The 15,607-nt window shown below is 34.6% G+C and overlaps 2 protein-coding genes across 2 annotated transcripts in view; one reads left to right on the top strand and one right to left on the bottom strand.

Annotated features, from left to right (window-relative positions):
* The window catches only part of LOC134230971 (histone deacetylase complex subunit SAP30 homolog), a 181,822-nt gene that overhangs the window by 117,132 nt on the left and 49,083 nt on the right, over positions 1-15,607 (top strand). The window lies entirely within an intron of this gene.
* On the bottom strand, positions 3,816-14,535 carry LOC134230967 (sodium- and chloride-dependent glycine transporter 2-like). Its single transcript, XM_062712833.1, has 15 exons — positions 14,487-14,535; positions 8,796-8,916; positions 8,481-8,612; positions 8,163-8,384; positions 7,764-7,908; positions 7,451-7,589; positions 6,833-6,967; positions 6,360-6,463; positions 5,967-6,091; positions 5,755-5,867; positions 5,513-5,644; positions 5,176-5,275; positions 4,777-4,877; positions 4,334-4,486; positions 3,816-4,222 (listed from the first exon to the last, which is right to left on the bottom strand). The coding sequence occupies exons 1-15, from the start codon at positions 14,493-14,495 to the stop codon at positions 4,034-4,036; spliced, it is 1,920 nt and encodes a 639-aa protein (XP_062568817.1). The 5' UTR covers positions 14,496-14,535; the 3' UTR covers positions 3,816-4,033.

Genomic DNA, 15,607 nt, shown 5'->3' with positions numbered 1-15,607 from the left:
GATACATGTAAAAAGCACAAGAGTGGCCTTTCATCTTTAGTTTTTATTAAGCTGCTCATCATTAGTATACTGATCAAACGACCACCCGGCAAGCAGACACTAATTATGGGTAAACCCAATCGGGGCGAATTTACTCAGCGCGAACAAGTAAAAGGGGCGAAACCACTCACAGCGAACAAGGAATCGGGGCGAAACCACCCGCATTCTCTCTCTCTGAGTCACTGAAGAAATAATTTAATATTAATGCTTCAGTTCTGTCTAATTTAAGAAAAAGGTTGGACAATGATCTTTTTTGGTAGGACAAGAAGTTTTAAGATGGTAACCTGTCCGAGGGCAAGTACTGCAAAATTCTATTTGTCTACCCCTGTTGATTTATAATCCTTTATGAGAAAAAATAGCATGAAATTTATATTTATCTTCCTCCAGGCAGATTAAAGGACTGGAAATATAGCCTCTGCATTACGTTTTCAAAAATTAAAATCTTGATTAAGAAGGAAGGATAAATATTCTATCACTTTTCATTGTTTCTCAAACAAGAGTTACAAGCCTTAGCATAATGCCCTTTATATCTCCATTACGTCAGAATCCAATTTCTTTTGAATTTGATTGCACTTTTTAGTCACAAGCTTTTAAGATAAATGATAGATATAAACCTCTTCTCCAATCAAGTTTAGTTTTGATAATAACGATTAACATTTCTGATTATAAACAAGTTAAATATGTCTAAAAAACATAATGTTTTGAAGTCTCAGCGATGATAAAGTCAGAGCTTGGAGTCAGAGAAATTTCGGACTAGTGATCGGCAATCTTTTGGCCAGGAATGAAAATAAGTGTTGACCCATAAACAAACCCGAATAAACAAAACTTATTATACAATTAAGTTTCATATTTTGTTTTGTTGTTAATATAAAGTGGAAACGTTTACTTTTAATCTACAAAAATCGGTAAAATGACAGAATTTCTGTTACATTTTACTCACCAGTCAGCCTTTTTTTCTCTCGCACATGCGCAAGCCTTTTTGTGATTAGCAAGTCGTACACAGACGGACAAAAGGATTCCGATCAAGTTTTTACAAAGTGACTCAGTTATGCTGGAGAATGTCCTGGGGATGACAAGGGAGGGGATCCAGAAATATCATGTAATATAAAAGTTTCATAGATCCTCAAAATATTTTATTAAAATTATTTATTTAATATTTATTTATTCATTCATTTCTGGCCGAGAGCTCTTGAACCATTTACTCGTCAGACGAGTAAAAATATTCTTAGGGCTTGATAATTTTGTTTAAAAAAAATCATTCAATTATTTATTTATTTATTTATTTATTTATTGATTGATTTATTTATCAATCAATCAATTAATTAATTAAACAATCAATCAAATTGAAACAATTCATTTATTTATTTATTCATTCATTTTATATTTATTGTCTTTTCGAGAGCTCTAAACCACTGATCTACCCGAGTAAAAATATTCATGATAATTTTGTTTATGTAAATTACATGCACTTGTTTCGTGTACGGGCGGTACCCCTTACGTACATGTAGGGTGTAGAATAATCTAACTGTGTCTCGGTACAGGCCTTCAGCGGTCCGTAGGACAATATCATTTTAACGATAGAACATTCTCTCTAGGGGTACCCCGTATGTAAATGGTGAAATATCATGCAGTCATCCGGAGTTACCTTTTTTAAAAGGATATATAGAGCGCTGTAATATACATTGAACTGAAAGAATTTACATGGGTACTCATTGCATACCTATTTTTGTATTCACATGAAGCAGAATTTGTCCAAAATCTTATACGTGAAAAGAAGAAAACACTTGATGTAGCCCTCAACTCATCGACATTTGGATATATATATCGACGACGTACTGTCAATTAACAATGTCAATTAACAATGGTTAATTCCCACTTGCAAATAACAATGGATGTTTAGATTTACATTTAAAGACTCAATGAAAAAATATGATTTATTTTGGATTATTGAAATAATAAAAAGATCTTACAAGAAATAGCCCTAAATTTAAGAACATTCAAAATTCCACCTACTCCCATGTTTCACCTTTTTGTACCTGATTTTCAGAAAGTGGGAATAGCTTGCATATAAGCCCGGTGAGCTTTAATTGAGGACTACCACAATTTCTGGCACTTCTGTTTCATATTTGGAAATTTGACTAGAAAAGACGGAATTGGTAATCTGACAATCGAGATTTATAATAAACATGATGAATTTGTTTTCATTTTCAACTTCCCTTACATGTGCTTGTATACAACAATATAAAGGGTGTTAAGAAAGTTCGTTCCACATTTTTCTTCTATTTTCGAAAAGAAATACGATGAGAAGATATTTACAGTTTGTGAGACTTCATGTTTACAGAGTCCATTCTTGTTACTGATTAGCTGCAGATCTGTAGCTCTCCGAAAAAAAAATATTGACAGACGCTGCAGATCTGTAGCTCTCCGAAAAAAAAAAATATTGATAGACGCTGCAGATCTGTAGCTCTCCGAAAAAAAAAATATTGATAGACGCTGCAGATCTGTAGCTCTCCGAAAAAAAAAATATTGATAGACCGGAGGGCTACAGTGCCACCCATTGAAAAAACTGTATACTTATTGCGCACAAAAAAGTGTTCAGTTTCACATCTCAAAAAGATAACGGAAAAGAACTGGTTGTTACATATTTCCATTAATATTTTTTTGATAAACGTGAATATAACAAACAGCAGTCATATTCAAAAGACCAATTAACAATATAACCTGCGAGCAGAGCAAAAACGGACCCCAAAATATCAGAGGTGGAATTTAGGTGCCACAGAGAATTTAACCTATCCCGATCGCTCACATGCACCCAACCTTAGCCCTTTTTTGATCGGGTAAAACGTAGAAATCCACTGACGACTAATTATACAAAAATGAGGCTGTAATAATTTGCATCAAATAAGTTGTATCAGACAATATTCGACCGAACGACAGATTGTATTTGCAAACCAGGTCGTTGTATTGACCATAGAGAGTCCCCATTTCATTGTGAAACACTTTCTGACTTGTCATATTATCTGATGTTGAAGGTGAAGGTTTTTGATATAACCCTCATAGCCGCAACTGTCACGGTTTGTCCTTCATGTAACAGTGCTGACACTAAAAGTCTCATACTCATTATGCAATGGAGGAGGAAACTTAATGATTTTTTAAGGAATCACTGTCTAGTTAGTATAGTATGCCTGCTATGCAAGGGCATCAACGATAGTGGGAAACATGGCCTGGGATAATTTGCATAACGAGCGAAGCCCGTTATGCGCCCGTTATGAATAAATCATCCATGTTTCCCACTATCGTTGATATCCCTTGCATACTATACTAACTAGACAGTAATTCCTTATACTTAGTATTTCCATTTCAAATACAGTGAAATAAAATCGTAGATGTAGAGTATAAAAGGTAGACATAAGTTTAAATTACACGAGGACTCCCATGCCAATTTCAATAGTCCTCGCCCACTGACGTCAAACCCAAAGGCAGACGCACGAGATTTACATGCATATTTGGCCTCCATAGCGTCAAACACAGAGACAGATGCGCACGAGATTTGCATTCATATCAGGCCTCCTTAGCTCCCGACCTATCGACCTGCCTAATTTACATTCCGGTAGAATTATCAAGAAATTAACTCCGCTAACTTTCAAAGAGTTATCACAGAGAAAAAAAATAGAAATGGAAATATTTATCCACTTAGTTAAATGAAATTGTCGAAGAGAAATTGGTTACATTGAAAATGAAATTCGCAATCAACGAATCACAGAACTAAAGTTTTTATAAAAATTTAATGCCTTCAACAAATATAACAATTAACATTTTATGTTTTATAAATCTTTGTATTCAATCAATGAACATCATGGTTTCAATTTGAATAGCTTTCTCGTTAGAATAATTCGACATAATAAAAACATACAGTATATCAAATTAAATATCGCATAGTGAAATATCATTTTCATATCGTCATTAAATTTTTATCTCTGAAGATTTCCATGTCTTAGAATTGCACTGTAACAGAGTCATGATTTATGCCGTTTGTCTTCATTTCTATTCCGTTTCCCATTTTTTCTGTCTTCTCGTCTCCCTCGAATCCTTCGTTTGTGTGCCCCTTTAAGTACCTCCCAGATTTATTTTCATCTAGCGCCGGTCCCCAATTATCATGAGGTCTAGTGGCATTCCTGAAACCCTGAACGTAAAAATGGAAGTCGTTCAAATAATTGCTCAATTGATTCACGTCAAGGAAATTTTAATGCTGATTTTGAAGTTGAAGGAAAGGGTATCTTACAAAATGCCTTACCTTATATCGGATCAGTTGAATGGCTGCGATGCCGAATAGGAACACGAGGGGAAGCGCCACGAGACCCCAGCCACAGTTCTGGGCCCACTGCTCAAACTGATAGTCCTCGTAATGGGAAGGAGAAAATCGAATTGCACTCGCTATCAAGATGGCCTGTAACGAGATTTGAATTCTGTAACATGACGTGATGGAAAATGCTTGATGTTCTACAACTTCTATATAACTTTAGTTTGTGCTTTCGAAAGTTCGAAATGCTGTACCGAGATATACTATGAACAGTGGATCAAAAAATACTCATGTCACACATGATGTACCAAAAAATTCGCACGTCGATCGACGGAAAATGCTTGTCTTGCTTGATGCACCCAAAACATCTGATCCATCAGACACCCGAGATAGAAAGTAAAAAAAAAAAAACATTTGACGCATATTGAGAAACTCACCACAATAAACACCGGAGCTATTACTGTCCAGGTGGCTATCCAGTAAATATTGGGTTTAAAACCCAGCATCATCTCAATGTCTTCTGAAAATCTACGCCAGCCTATTAAAGAGAAAGGTAAAACAAAACCATCTGAGAGCATAGACCAACTGGAAGTAATTAATTAAAAACAAACATTGACTAAATATTTCCTAAAACCTATGCCATATACAGTGGACCTTCAGATATCCGGATGCTTCAGTATCCGGATGACTTTTCATGGGAACAGAATTTTTTAACGCTATTCTGCCTTGTTTAACTGGTAATTCAGATATCCGGACGCTTCACATATCTGGACAAAATGACTAGGAACCAAAGCGTCCGCATAAATGAGGCTCCACTGTATTACTAGAGTACGTACCATAAACCCAGGATATTGCTACTAACTCAGAGAAACAGACAAACAACAGAGAATAGCTTCCGGAGTAAGCATCCATCAATGTCAGGACGTAAATGCCTCCCTGTATTAAAATGTAATTATAAATGTTTACCAAAGAAAATAGAATGATTAAGAAACTGAGGATATGGCCCCAAGTTAGGGTAAAGACCTTAAACTGAGATCTGAACAATTACTTCAACATGTGTATGATTTTGTGCAGTATGCAAACCTGCAATTTTTCCTTTTCTCAGTTTATATTTTTTAGGTCTGACCTCTTTCCAGAAGTATTTTATCTTATTGTTAGTCCAGTTTGACTTACATTTGTTACTAAGGCAAGTCCTGCAATAAACAGCACGAGACAGACGACAAACGTGAGGACACTCTTGTGTCTGCGGAGGGTTTGGGGATACTCGTCTGCTAAGGCGGAAATGATGGCTTCCACCATGGCGAACTGTCAAAAGCAAAATATTTTAAATTAACAAAACTAAACTTTACCAAAGACCTCAATAGGAAAGTGAAAAATCACGTATATATTATTGAAACGAAGACGTGTTGTGTTACCATGCTGGAGAGTCCTAATAAAATCAACATGAAGAAGAACAGGAAGGCCCAGATAGGAGGATATGGCATCCTGGCTATCGCCTCAGGATACGCTATGAAGACCAGGCCGGGTCCTGTAAGATGATCATATTTAGAAATATTAGAGTCCTATCAAAAACAAATTATTTTATGTAACTTGTATTTGAAACTTTCAACTAGAATCCTTTTCATACCATCAGCAGCGACTTCCTGTACTGGTCTGTTGGTGACTACGGACATAAACCCAAGAACCGAGAAAATGGCTAGTCCAGCGAAAACACTGGTCCCGCAGTTGATGATGGCAACCAATATGGAATCTCTGTCAATTGTATAAATAGCAACATATAACCAATACTTAGAAAGGTAACGCAGACTGAAAAAGCATTATCTATCGTATTCAGTTGCAATATTTTATAATATAACTCATATTGATTGCTGAGTGATTACTGGAAATGTTTGCTTCCCAGGAAAGGAAATCGTTATCTTTCCAAACGTGATTTGCTTCATATTCACAATGTACAGGTTATTTACAATCAGTGATGTGAGGTTTTCTCAAAGGCAGACAAGATACTGTATATAGCACTTACCTATAGCAGTTGTTCTTGAAGGGATTATAACTGGACATGGTGATGAGACTGCCAAAAGCCGGTCCAAGGGAGTAGAAGATCTGGGAGGCGGCGTCAGTCCACACCTACAAATACGTAAGATAGGAAAAGGGTATGGTATTATGCATGTTATAATATAATGTTAATGAAAAAGGTTGTGCCAGCATACAAATTCAATGCTGTTGTAAGGATATTTTATGTGCGTCAGTTTCATTAAATATGTAATTGAGTTTCAAGTTTTTTGGAAGGTACATGTATTTTAATGATTTTTAGATGTATAGATTAAAAAAGGGAAACTCAAAGCATCTTATCTTCTTATTGTTAAATTGCACGTTATGGAGTACAAGTATATTTTGATATGTCTACTAAAGTACTAATTTACAACTTTAATACAGACAATAAAAATGTGATATAGTGATGTATATTGGCGGTGTTTATTTTGTTATATTATTTACCCTTGGGTCGGTCAACTTGTCAAACTTTGGAACGAGATAGAATTCCAGGCCCTTCTCGTATCCTTCTAATGTCACTCCTCGAACCAAGAGAATGATTAATACGACATAGGGAAATGTAGCTGTGAAATATATGACCTAAAAGATTAATGGAAAAAGTTGTAAGCTTATGTTTGCTGTTATAATTCAAATGAAGAGAAGTATCATGTACATTAAACTAATAACTCTGAGTAGGCTTTTAGCGCCAGACGAGAACCTATAAGAGAAGAATGAATGTTTAAATCTTGGTAAAATCTGAAGCACACCAAGAAAACTTCTCTGGAAGATAAAGAGGAAGAATCAGTATCTCTTAAAAAAAGAAAAAAATGTGCATTATTGATTATCACCAAAAACAAAAACAACGACTAGAACAAAAAGAGGCGGGGATGATTTTCCTGTTTGTGTCATAAGCTCTATTTCCAAGTACAAATCTGGTTCAAAGCTGTATCCGTAAAAGTAATAATATTTTTTATCTTCTGTCTTTTACGTGCATCTTTTCATACAAAAACGAATGAGAGAAAATGTTTAACGTGCTTCTAGTGATGATGCCGTGCACTGGGATTTAGAGAAAACCTAACAAACCTTTCCAGAGGATTTCACCCCTTTCTTCAACGAGAAGAAAACAATAAGCCAGGCTAACAGGAGAACTGCCACAAGTTTAGGACTTAAATCTCCTATCCCTCCAATACCATCTGTCTGGTCCAAACCCAGGACAAAATTACTAGAAACAGAGACAAAATAATTATTTGATGGTGTCCAGCATATCTTCCCATCTTCGACTAATCTGTTTGGCTCACAAAGTGTCTCTCGCAACTGAAAAAGATGGTTTATTTAAGGTAACATGAGATGTTTTTCTCCCTTTTATAAGGTAATGTCAAGGTAACACTTAACCTACCTGAAGAATTCATCACTAGGTGTTCTGATCATTTCTTTGATGCTGCATGCCGTAAGGTTCATGGAGGTGAAATTATACGTCAGATCCTCTCGTGTCTTCCCTAACCCACGAAGTGCTTTATCGACACAAGTAAGATTCATATTTCCTAAAACAGTAGGTTGATGAAAGCTTTCAATAAAAAAGAAGCAATTTTACTTTAAAGAGTTGTGCAACAACGTTTAAAAGTTAAAACACAGTTTCACTTCTAACATGCCCTTCTCTATATTTCTGTTTTTCAATTCACCCAGTGCTCTTCTAATGCTCTCAATTGTTAACCTTTTCTTATTAGTGATACTTAGTAATTTTTTGTGACAATCAAGTTGAAACTGTAAAAGGTTAAAATAAAATGGAGGAACAAACCTAAAGTGATGTTTATTTTTTCGGTTTCGTTCATGCCCGGAGTGACTTTCAGAGTCTCTGTTCTACAGAAGATTGTGTTCCAGTCGTTACCACACGTGGCCCATGGTACATTGGTGTCCATGTTAACGAGGGATACGATCAAAAAGTACATGGCATACGCGATGACCACGTTATAACTGATGGACACCATAGCAGAGATGATAATGGAAGCAAAACCAATACCTGTTGGACAAAAAAAAAACATAAGCATTTAAAATAATCAGTGTATCATCTTTTAATAATATTGAAGAATATAATGAGAATTGGATTAAAACAAACCTTTAAATAGAGGACACACTCTCCATATTGTAATGGGACCAAGAGAAGCAAATTGACCAAACGCCAGTTCCATGAAAAAAGCAGGAAGGCCAATCAGAGAGAGCGATAGAATATACGGAATAAGGAACGCTCCTAAAACAAAGCAAGACAGTAGGAATACATCTCAGAGACTTCAACTGAACTTTGTAAATCTTTCAATTTTTTAGAAATGTCATTTTGAGAGCTGAAAGACCAAAGAAAGTTAATGTTTATTTATAATGGCCTTTGATGTCTTTCCTGTTGATGTATACATTTATGTAGTTAAGGTAGTCTTACCTCCACCATTCCTGTAACAGAGATAGGGAAACCTCCAGACATTGCCGAGCCCTACAGCGTATCCCACACAGGATAGGAAGAACTCTATCTGGTTAGACCAACCACCGCGGGCCACTTCTCCCTGAGTATAAGAAAACCAAACAAAGTTACACAGTATAAGGAATACTTATACATAGGTCAGAAAGAACCCTATCTGGTTAGACCAACCACCGCGGGCCACTTCTCCCTGAGTATAAGAAAACCAAACAAGCTATACAGTATAACATAGGTCAGAAAGAACCCCGTCTGGTTAAATCAACCACCGCTGGCCACTCCCCCTGGGAAAGAAAACCAAACAGTATAATGAATACTTAAATATAGGTCAGAAAGAACTCTATATTGTTAAAACAACCACCGCGGGCTACTTTGCTTTAAGTAAGAAAACCAAAGAATTAAAGTTATACACTGTAATGTTCATAGGACAGAAAAAAATCTATGTTGTTAGGGCAATCAAAGCGGGCAACTTCTCCCTGAGTAAGGAAACCATATAATAAAATATGGCAAACTCTACATAGGATGTAAAAATTCTTTCTGGTTACACCAACCACAGTGGGTCACTCTGATATCCCTGGGAATGAAAAACAAAAATGTAATCGCCGAGGCCCACGGTATATCTCATACAAAACAGGAAGAACTTGACCAGAGTGACTCTGACCAGAAAGAGTTCTGTCTAACTTATATATAATACCGGTATACTGTTTGGTTTGACATATCATTGACCGATGTGCACTTCTCCCTGTTTAAAAAAAAATGAAATAAATGGTTTACATTGTACCCTCCAAAGGACCGGATGAATTCTACCTGAAAATGGAATTTTAAAATAGCCAACTATGTTTTTATCAAAAGTTCATTCAAACAATAGAATTTTAGATCAAAGCTAATATGGTATTGGAACTTAAACAGAGATGGGATCACGTCCATTACATGATCCATGCCGATCGGACTACCGTCTTTTATTTGATCAGGAAAACGGAAAAAATCTGGAGACAATTCAGTGTAAAATACATACAATTTTTAAGATATACCATTCAACTAAATGGCAGAGTATTTGCAAACAAGATCAAAGTTTCAACCATAGAATATTAACAAAATGAGAAAGGGGATATTCTTATGTTCCCTATTTTTTGTTCCAATATAGCCTGCATCGTTAAAAAATGTAGAAAATGCCCTGGCGTGTCAAATTATTCATCTTTGAGTCATATCTTGTCTGACGTTTTTCATACTAATTGTTAGCCCATTATTTATACATCGAATTGACGATGGATTTTTTCATTTATTTCCAGATCATGACAAGGAGCACACGGCGGGTTTGACCGGTCAGCAAGGGATGCTTACTCCTCCATGGCATCTGATCCCACCTCCTTGTTTCGGAGGTCCGTCTTTGCTCTGCTCCAATTTGGTATTGTTTTATGGCCTTTTGCTCTTGAATACTGTTCGTTACCTCCATATGTTTCATCAATCATTTTTTTTTAGTTAGACTCCGTGTTGTCTTTTATTTCGAGTTATATAAATATACAAATATATAACAACGTAGGAATAAAATAGGAATTGCAACTTAATTGATAAATCAAAGTATAAAAAATGAATTTTAGAAAAATAAATTCCTCTTCATATGATTTCAAGAACAGTTCTGCATAAAACTGTGCACATTTCTTCCAGTGGGAATTCCAAAATAATGTTGGAAGACCTGGTGGATTACCATTATATTCTAAGTTATTTCTTCTTGGGCAAGGGAACCATATAGAATATACTTTATTCTTTAAAATAAAAAAAAATTATTTCCCTCAACTTTTATTTTAATGTTATGAAGCACTATATAATAAAAAAAAATTTCTCGAAATGATTGAAAACGAATAGAAAAATCACCTTTTTTAGAGAAATAGCCAAGTTCTCAAAGTTGATGTTAAAAACACCCATATTCAAAAATACACCAAAGACAAAGTGTACATACTGTACATACCGGATATATGTGTTGTACTGATGGGTGTATTTGATGTATTCATATTCATGACTTTACATATACTTGTTGCATTTTATCCAGACATATGTTTTGAATTGTAACAAATACGAAAAAAGGAATTATACCCAAAGCAAAGAGACACGTGCACATTGTATGAAACAGATGCTGTAAAATAAGTACTATTCAATTATTTCACATAATGATGTTTAAAGTACGAGGGCCGTTCAAAAATTACGCGGACTGTGCTATCATTTACTCTTACAGACGTCATATAGTTATGAAATTTCAAAGAAATATGTATCTTAAAGATTCCAATAAATTTTGGACAAAATTTCCGTATTTTAAAAAAAATTCTACGAAAATTATAGGTATGTTGATATCGCCGATGGAGAGGTACGGAGCTTTTTTTGAAGCAGAAGCATGCGGAATAAAATTTTCTCAAATGTTTCATTAAATTGTTCTATTATTATGTATTTAGATTTCTGACGTGATATTTGAAGTACTAACAGAAATATACTGATTTTTCTCCGATGTGATTCCCGTGAAAACGACTGTGAAAATGACGTCTCCTGAATTGACGGCGCACCACACTTTTGTTAAATTATGTGTAATGCTCGAAATATCGCCTACATATAAAAAATATGCATACCGTAGTAAACTAGGGTATGTGTTCGTCCACCAAATAGCAAAATGAAATTTTAGACCGTTAGACCCCTGCAAAAAGGCTATACGGGAGGACGGGAAGAAGATTATCGACGAAAGAACGTGATTGAGAGTCACCAATATCACACTATATCTCATAAATACCTGCAGTTTTTGGTTTTAAAACAAAAAGAAAAAGGAATATTCTTTACTTGTTTAATAGATTTTAAGCTTGACAAGAAATGGTGTTTGAATGTTGAGTCGATAAGGTAACTCAAACTGTACAGGTACTCTTGGAAAAGGGTGAGAAAATGAAAGCTCAATCACATATTTTTTTTATATTATACTTTCATGTATATTAGTTGAATCTGATTGGTCGAGAAACATTTGTTAAAAAGCACTACTACCCGCTGAATAATGAAGCCACGCTCTACAGCGTAGCAACAGTCAACATTGCTTAACGACGGGTGGTATTCCAAAAAATAGCGACTGCGCAGAATTTATGCGCGCACGGTTCATTGTTATATGTATTTGTATAAAACATTCAGTATAATATAATAAATATAGCATGTAGTTGAGTGTAACATTGAAAATTTTCACCCCTCGAAAACCATTGTCAACCTCGGCTGCGCCTCGGTTGACAATGGTTTTCTTGGGGTGAAAATTTTCAATGTAACACTCAACTACATGCAATATTTATATAATAATGCCTGTGACGTCGAATATTTTGCTGCTCCGTGACTTAATGATATGTCCTGATAAATCACTCAAAATTGATACCTATTTACAACATTTTGATATGAAATTTTGAAGACCATATAAGTAAAGATTCTTTAATATTATGTGTGACATTTTGCCCAATTATATCGTCAAATATTTTTTCTGTGCAACAAGACCGCGTAATTTTTGAACGGCCCTCGTATTATTTTATGCAAACAAAAAGAAAACAAACATAAGCTATAAATCAAGAATCTAAAGACACGTATTGACATCTTTTGTAAAAAAAAAAATAGATCAATTGAATAATACATTGATTGCTGTATTTCAAAACAGTAAGTACTGCAATGGAATCTGATTATAAAAAGACACAAATCAATTTTTCATTCAAAGTTTTTTAACACCTGTGGGAATGAGCGGAAAGATTTTGGTAACTTTCCATGAATGATGAATGGCCACAGACTCAGATAAGGTAAATCGGTGATTAGTTTGGGGTGACATTCCACTGAAGAGAAGAACGACCAGTTAGTTTTACTACAGTGATTACTAAACTCTGGTGCATGTGTGCTTTTTTGTAAACTTACATGTAAATGATGATTGTAAAATGCAGTTCAAGATATGATTTATCTCCTTTTAAGAATTTTTACGGAAACACCAAAAATCATTAATGTGTTTTCTATAATTCAGTTTTAAAAAAAATCAGTATCAATCTTTTTTTTGTATTTTATTAAAATACCTTGACAATTTTGTTGAGCACTGTAATTTATAATCATGTATTTTCTTAAACACGTATAAAAAAGCAAAAACAATCACTAAGATGGATCTTTGGGTCAAATTTTATTAATGACAAACCGGTACATACTTGCAAATTCTAATTATTCAACAACATAATCCTATAATGGATTAAAGTTACTCTATTTGTTTTGGTCGGCAGTGGAAGCCCACTCCTCCATGGCACCTGATCCCACTTCTGATGTTTTGGAGGTCCGTGTTTACCCTGCTCCTATATTGTATTAATTTATGGACATTTGAGCTAGAATACTGTTCGTTACCTCCAATTTCATTGAATTGAAACAAATTCAATTAAAATTCATGCCAGTGTAAAATGTAATATATATATCTTTTAATGATGAGTCAATCAATTGTAGAACACGACCTATGAGGAATGCAGTGCTGGAATCCAATTTACATGTACTTGTAATGAAATATGGAGATAATAAAACAGTGAAACAGCAGTGAAGCTCAAATGTCCATTGAAATAACACAAACCTGGAGAGGAGCAAACAAGGACCTCTAAAACATCAGAGGCGGGATCAGGTGCCATGAAGCCGAGTATCCCCTCTCAAAAAAAGGACAAACGGAAAAATCCGCAGATACAATTCATTAATGTGATATAGTTGTAATTGCAATTAATATAATTGTTAATAATGGTCTAACAATAGGTATAAAAATGTCAAAATTGGCTTTGCATTGTTTTCTTTTAATTATTGAATAAAGACACTGACCCTTGCCATCCTCACTCCACCAAGGACACTAAAAATTCTATTTTCTCAATTAAAACAGGAAAGTCAGTTGTGTTATTGGTCAAAACAAAGAAATGTTTAATATTTAGCCTCTTAAATTCTCAAAATATAAAATGTATATTGTTTTTTGTAATTTTACATGTATTTTCTCACTCACTTTTGATATTTCTGTTTCCTAAATGATTTAAATACTATCCTTAACAAGCAAAAACTTCATTTTCGACATGAAATACTGATTTAGTTTATATTTCCACACGTTGTTATGTTTTAGAACATAAACCCGTTTGAGGTTGTTCTGTATCAGTGTCTGGCAATCTGATGGAGTATCTGTTGCGTAGTCCGTGTTTGACAAACACTCGAAGAACCGAGATTTGACAACCGGAGATAGATAGTGGACGTCGGGTCAAAGCACGATACACATTCATTGGTGTCCAAGAAAACAAAAGACCCCCGCAAAATGATTATTAATTGTGCCAAACTTACAAGAATTATTATGCTTTGAAATCAGTTTCACAGTTACATTCTATTAATAGAAAGCGGAGAATATTGAATAGCGTTTTCTTCTTGACTCGGGCATTACTTGTGCATATTTTAAAATAGAAATTATTTTTTCATAAAAAAGGAACTAGGTAAAAAAAAACTAACAAATCAAGAGATTTTTAAAAATGACCAGTTGGAACATTTTTTTTTTCACAATTGTGAGACATACTCGAAACTTTAGGTAAAGAGCCTTTCAAATCCTAACTTTTAACTCTAAAATTTCAGAAAAATCAAATGATTTGAATAAAATTTTTTTTTAAATGATCTTACCTGAGACATATTGTAGAATGATTGAAATCTGGGGTCTTCCTGCAGTGTGAACCGTTATCTGGGGACGGCCAATAGAGAAATCAGTCCGGGTATACCGACTTGACCCAAACCTGAGGTCACGTGTCAAAGACAGATTCCCATATACCCTGCCAAGTATTCCTCAGGTTATACGTCAAAGATATTGTCTTTAAAACTTTCTATATACGACTACGTACTATTATAGATGGAAAAGAAACTTGCTGTGGTGTGAGAAATATATTGAAGAAAAATTAAAACTTTATTTTCTCATTTAGTCTTTACTTTTCAAATATTTTTGAAAGATTAAAAAAAATATATTTTAAAAATTATATAGTAAACGTAAATAAATTAGAGCACTCAAAAATTAAGCGTGTGTCATCTTTAACTGCATGGTGCAAATTAAAAATAAGTACAATGAATGTTTAAATACATGTATGTTTTAAGATATCAAATATAGAGACAACAGACAGTCTTCAAACTCAAAAGCTCATTAAAAACAGAAAAAGCAGAGCAAACAAGAATCTCTTCAACATCTGAGGTTGTAATCAGGTGCCATGGAGGCGTGAGCATCCCCTGCCGACCGGTCACACCCGCAGGGTCATGAACAGGAAAATTCCTAGACAATTTAGTGTGTAATAATAACCTAACAAATGGTATGAGAAACGTCTGTCAGCATCTGACTTAATGAAAGATTGTAATTGTTGACAGTGTAATTGTATTAACAATGCAACTAGCGAAACGATGACTTTTAACGAAAATGTTCATATTCTTGTTTCATCATCTTGTTTTTTAAAAGTCTACATAGTTTTAAAAACTCTTCGTACATAGAGCATGCACTTGCCATTTTGCAGGTGATAAAGGTTTATTGCTTCATAATCAAGTGAAGTAATACTAGTATGTTCATGTGGAGTTGAAAATGACCGCAAGTGTCTTCTTCCTCTCATGTATATGGTTTTGAATAAATTCTGCTTCATATAAACACATATAGATTTGCGAATAACGGGGCGCAATGGATACCACTGGATATTCCGACAAATTGTTGGAAGGCCTTGTCTCCAAAAACCACATAGGTATCGTCATTCAGAAACTCAAACATCCTTTTT

This window comes from Saccostrea cucullata, unplaced genomic scaffold (assembly GCF_032062105.1).
Source record: "Saccostrea cucullata isolate Sc308-1 unplaced genomic scaffold, CSIRO_AGI_Scuc_v1 ctg496, whole genome shotgun sequence".
NCBI classification, from domain to species: Eukaryota; Metazoa; Mollusca; class Bivalvia; order Ostreida; family Ostreidae; genus Saccostrea; species Saccostrea cuccullata.
This window is presented reverse-complemented; position numbering and strand designations above follow the sequence as displayed.

What these genes read in the sequence shown, in the direction of transcription:
- LOC134230967 (XM_062712833.1), bottom strand. An exon ending in ACAAGTTGACCGACCCAAGG is followed by an intron (nt 6,464 to 6,832) that starts GTAAATAATATA and finishes ACGTATTTGTAG; the next exon opens with GTGTGGACTGACGCCGCCTC. An exon ending in TATTAGGACTCTCCAGCATG is followed by an intron (nt 5,645 to 5,754) that starts GTAACACAACAC and finishes TGCTTTTGACAG; the next exon opens with TTCGCCATGGTGGAAGCCAT.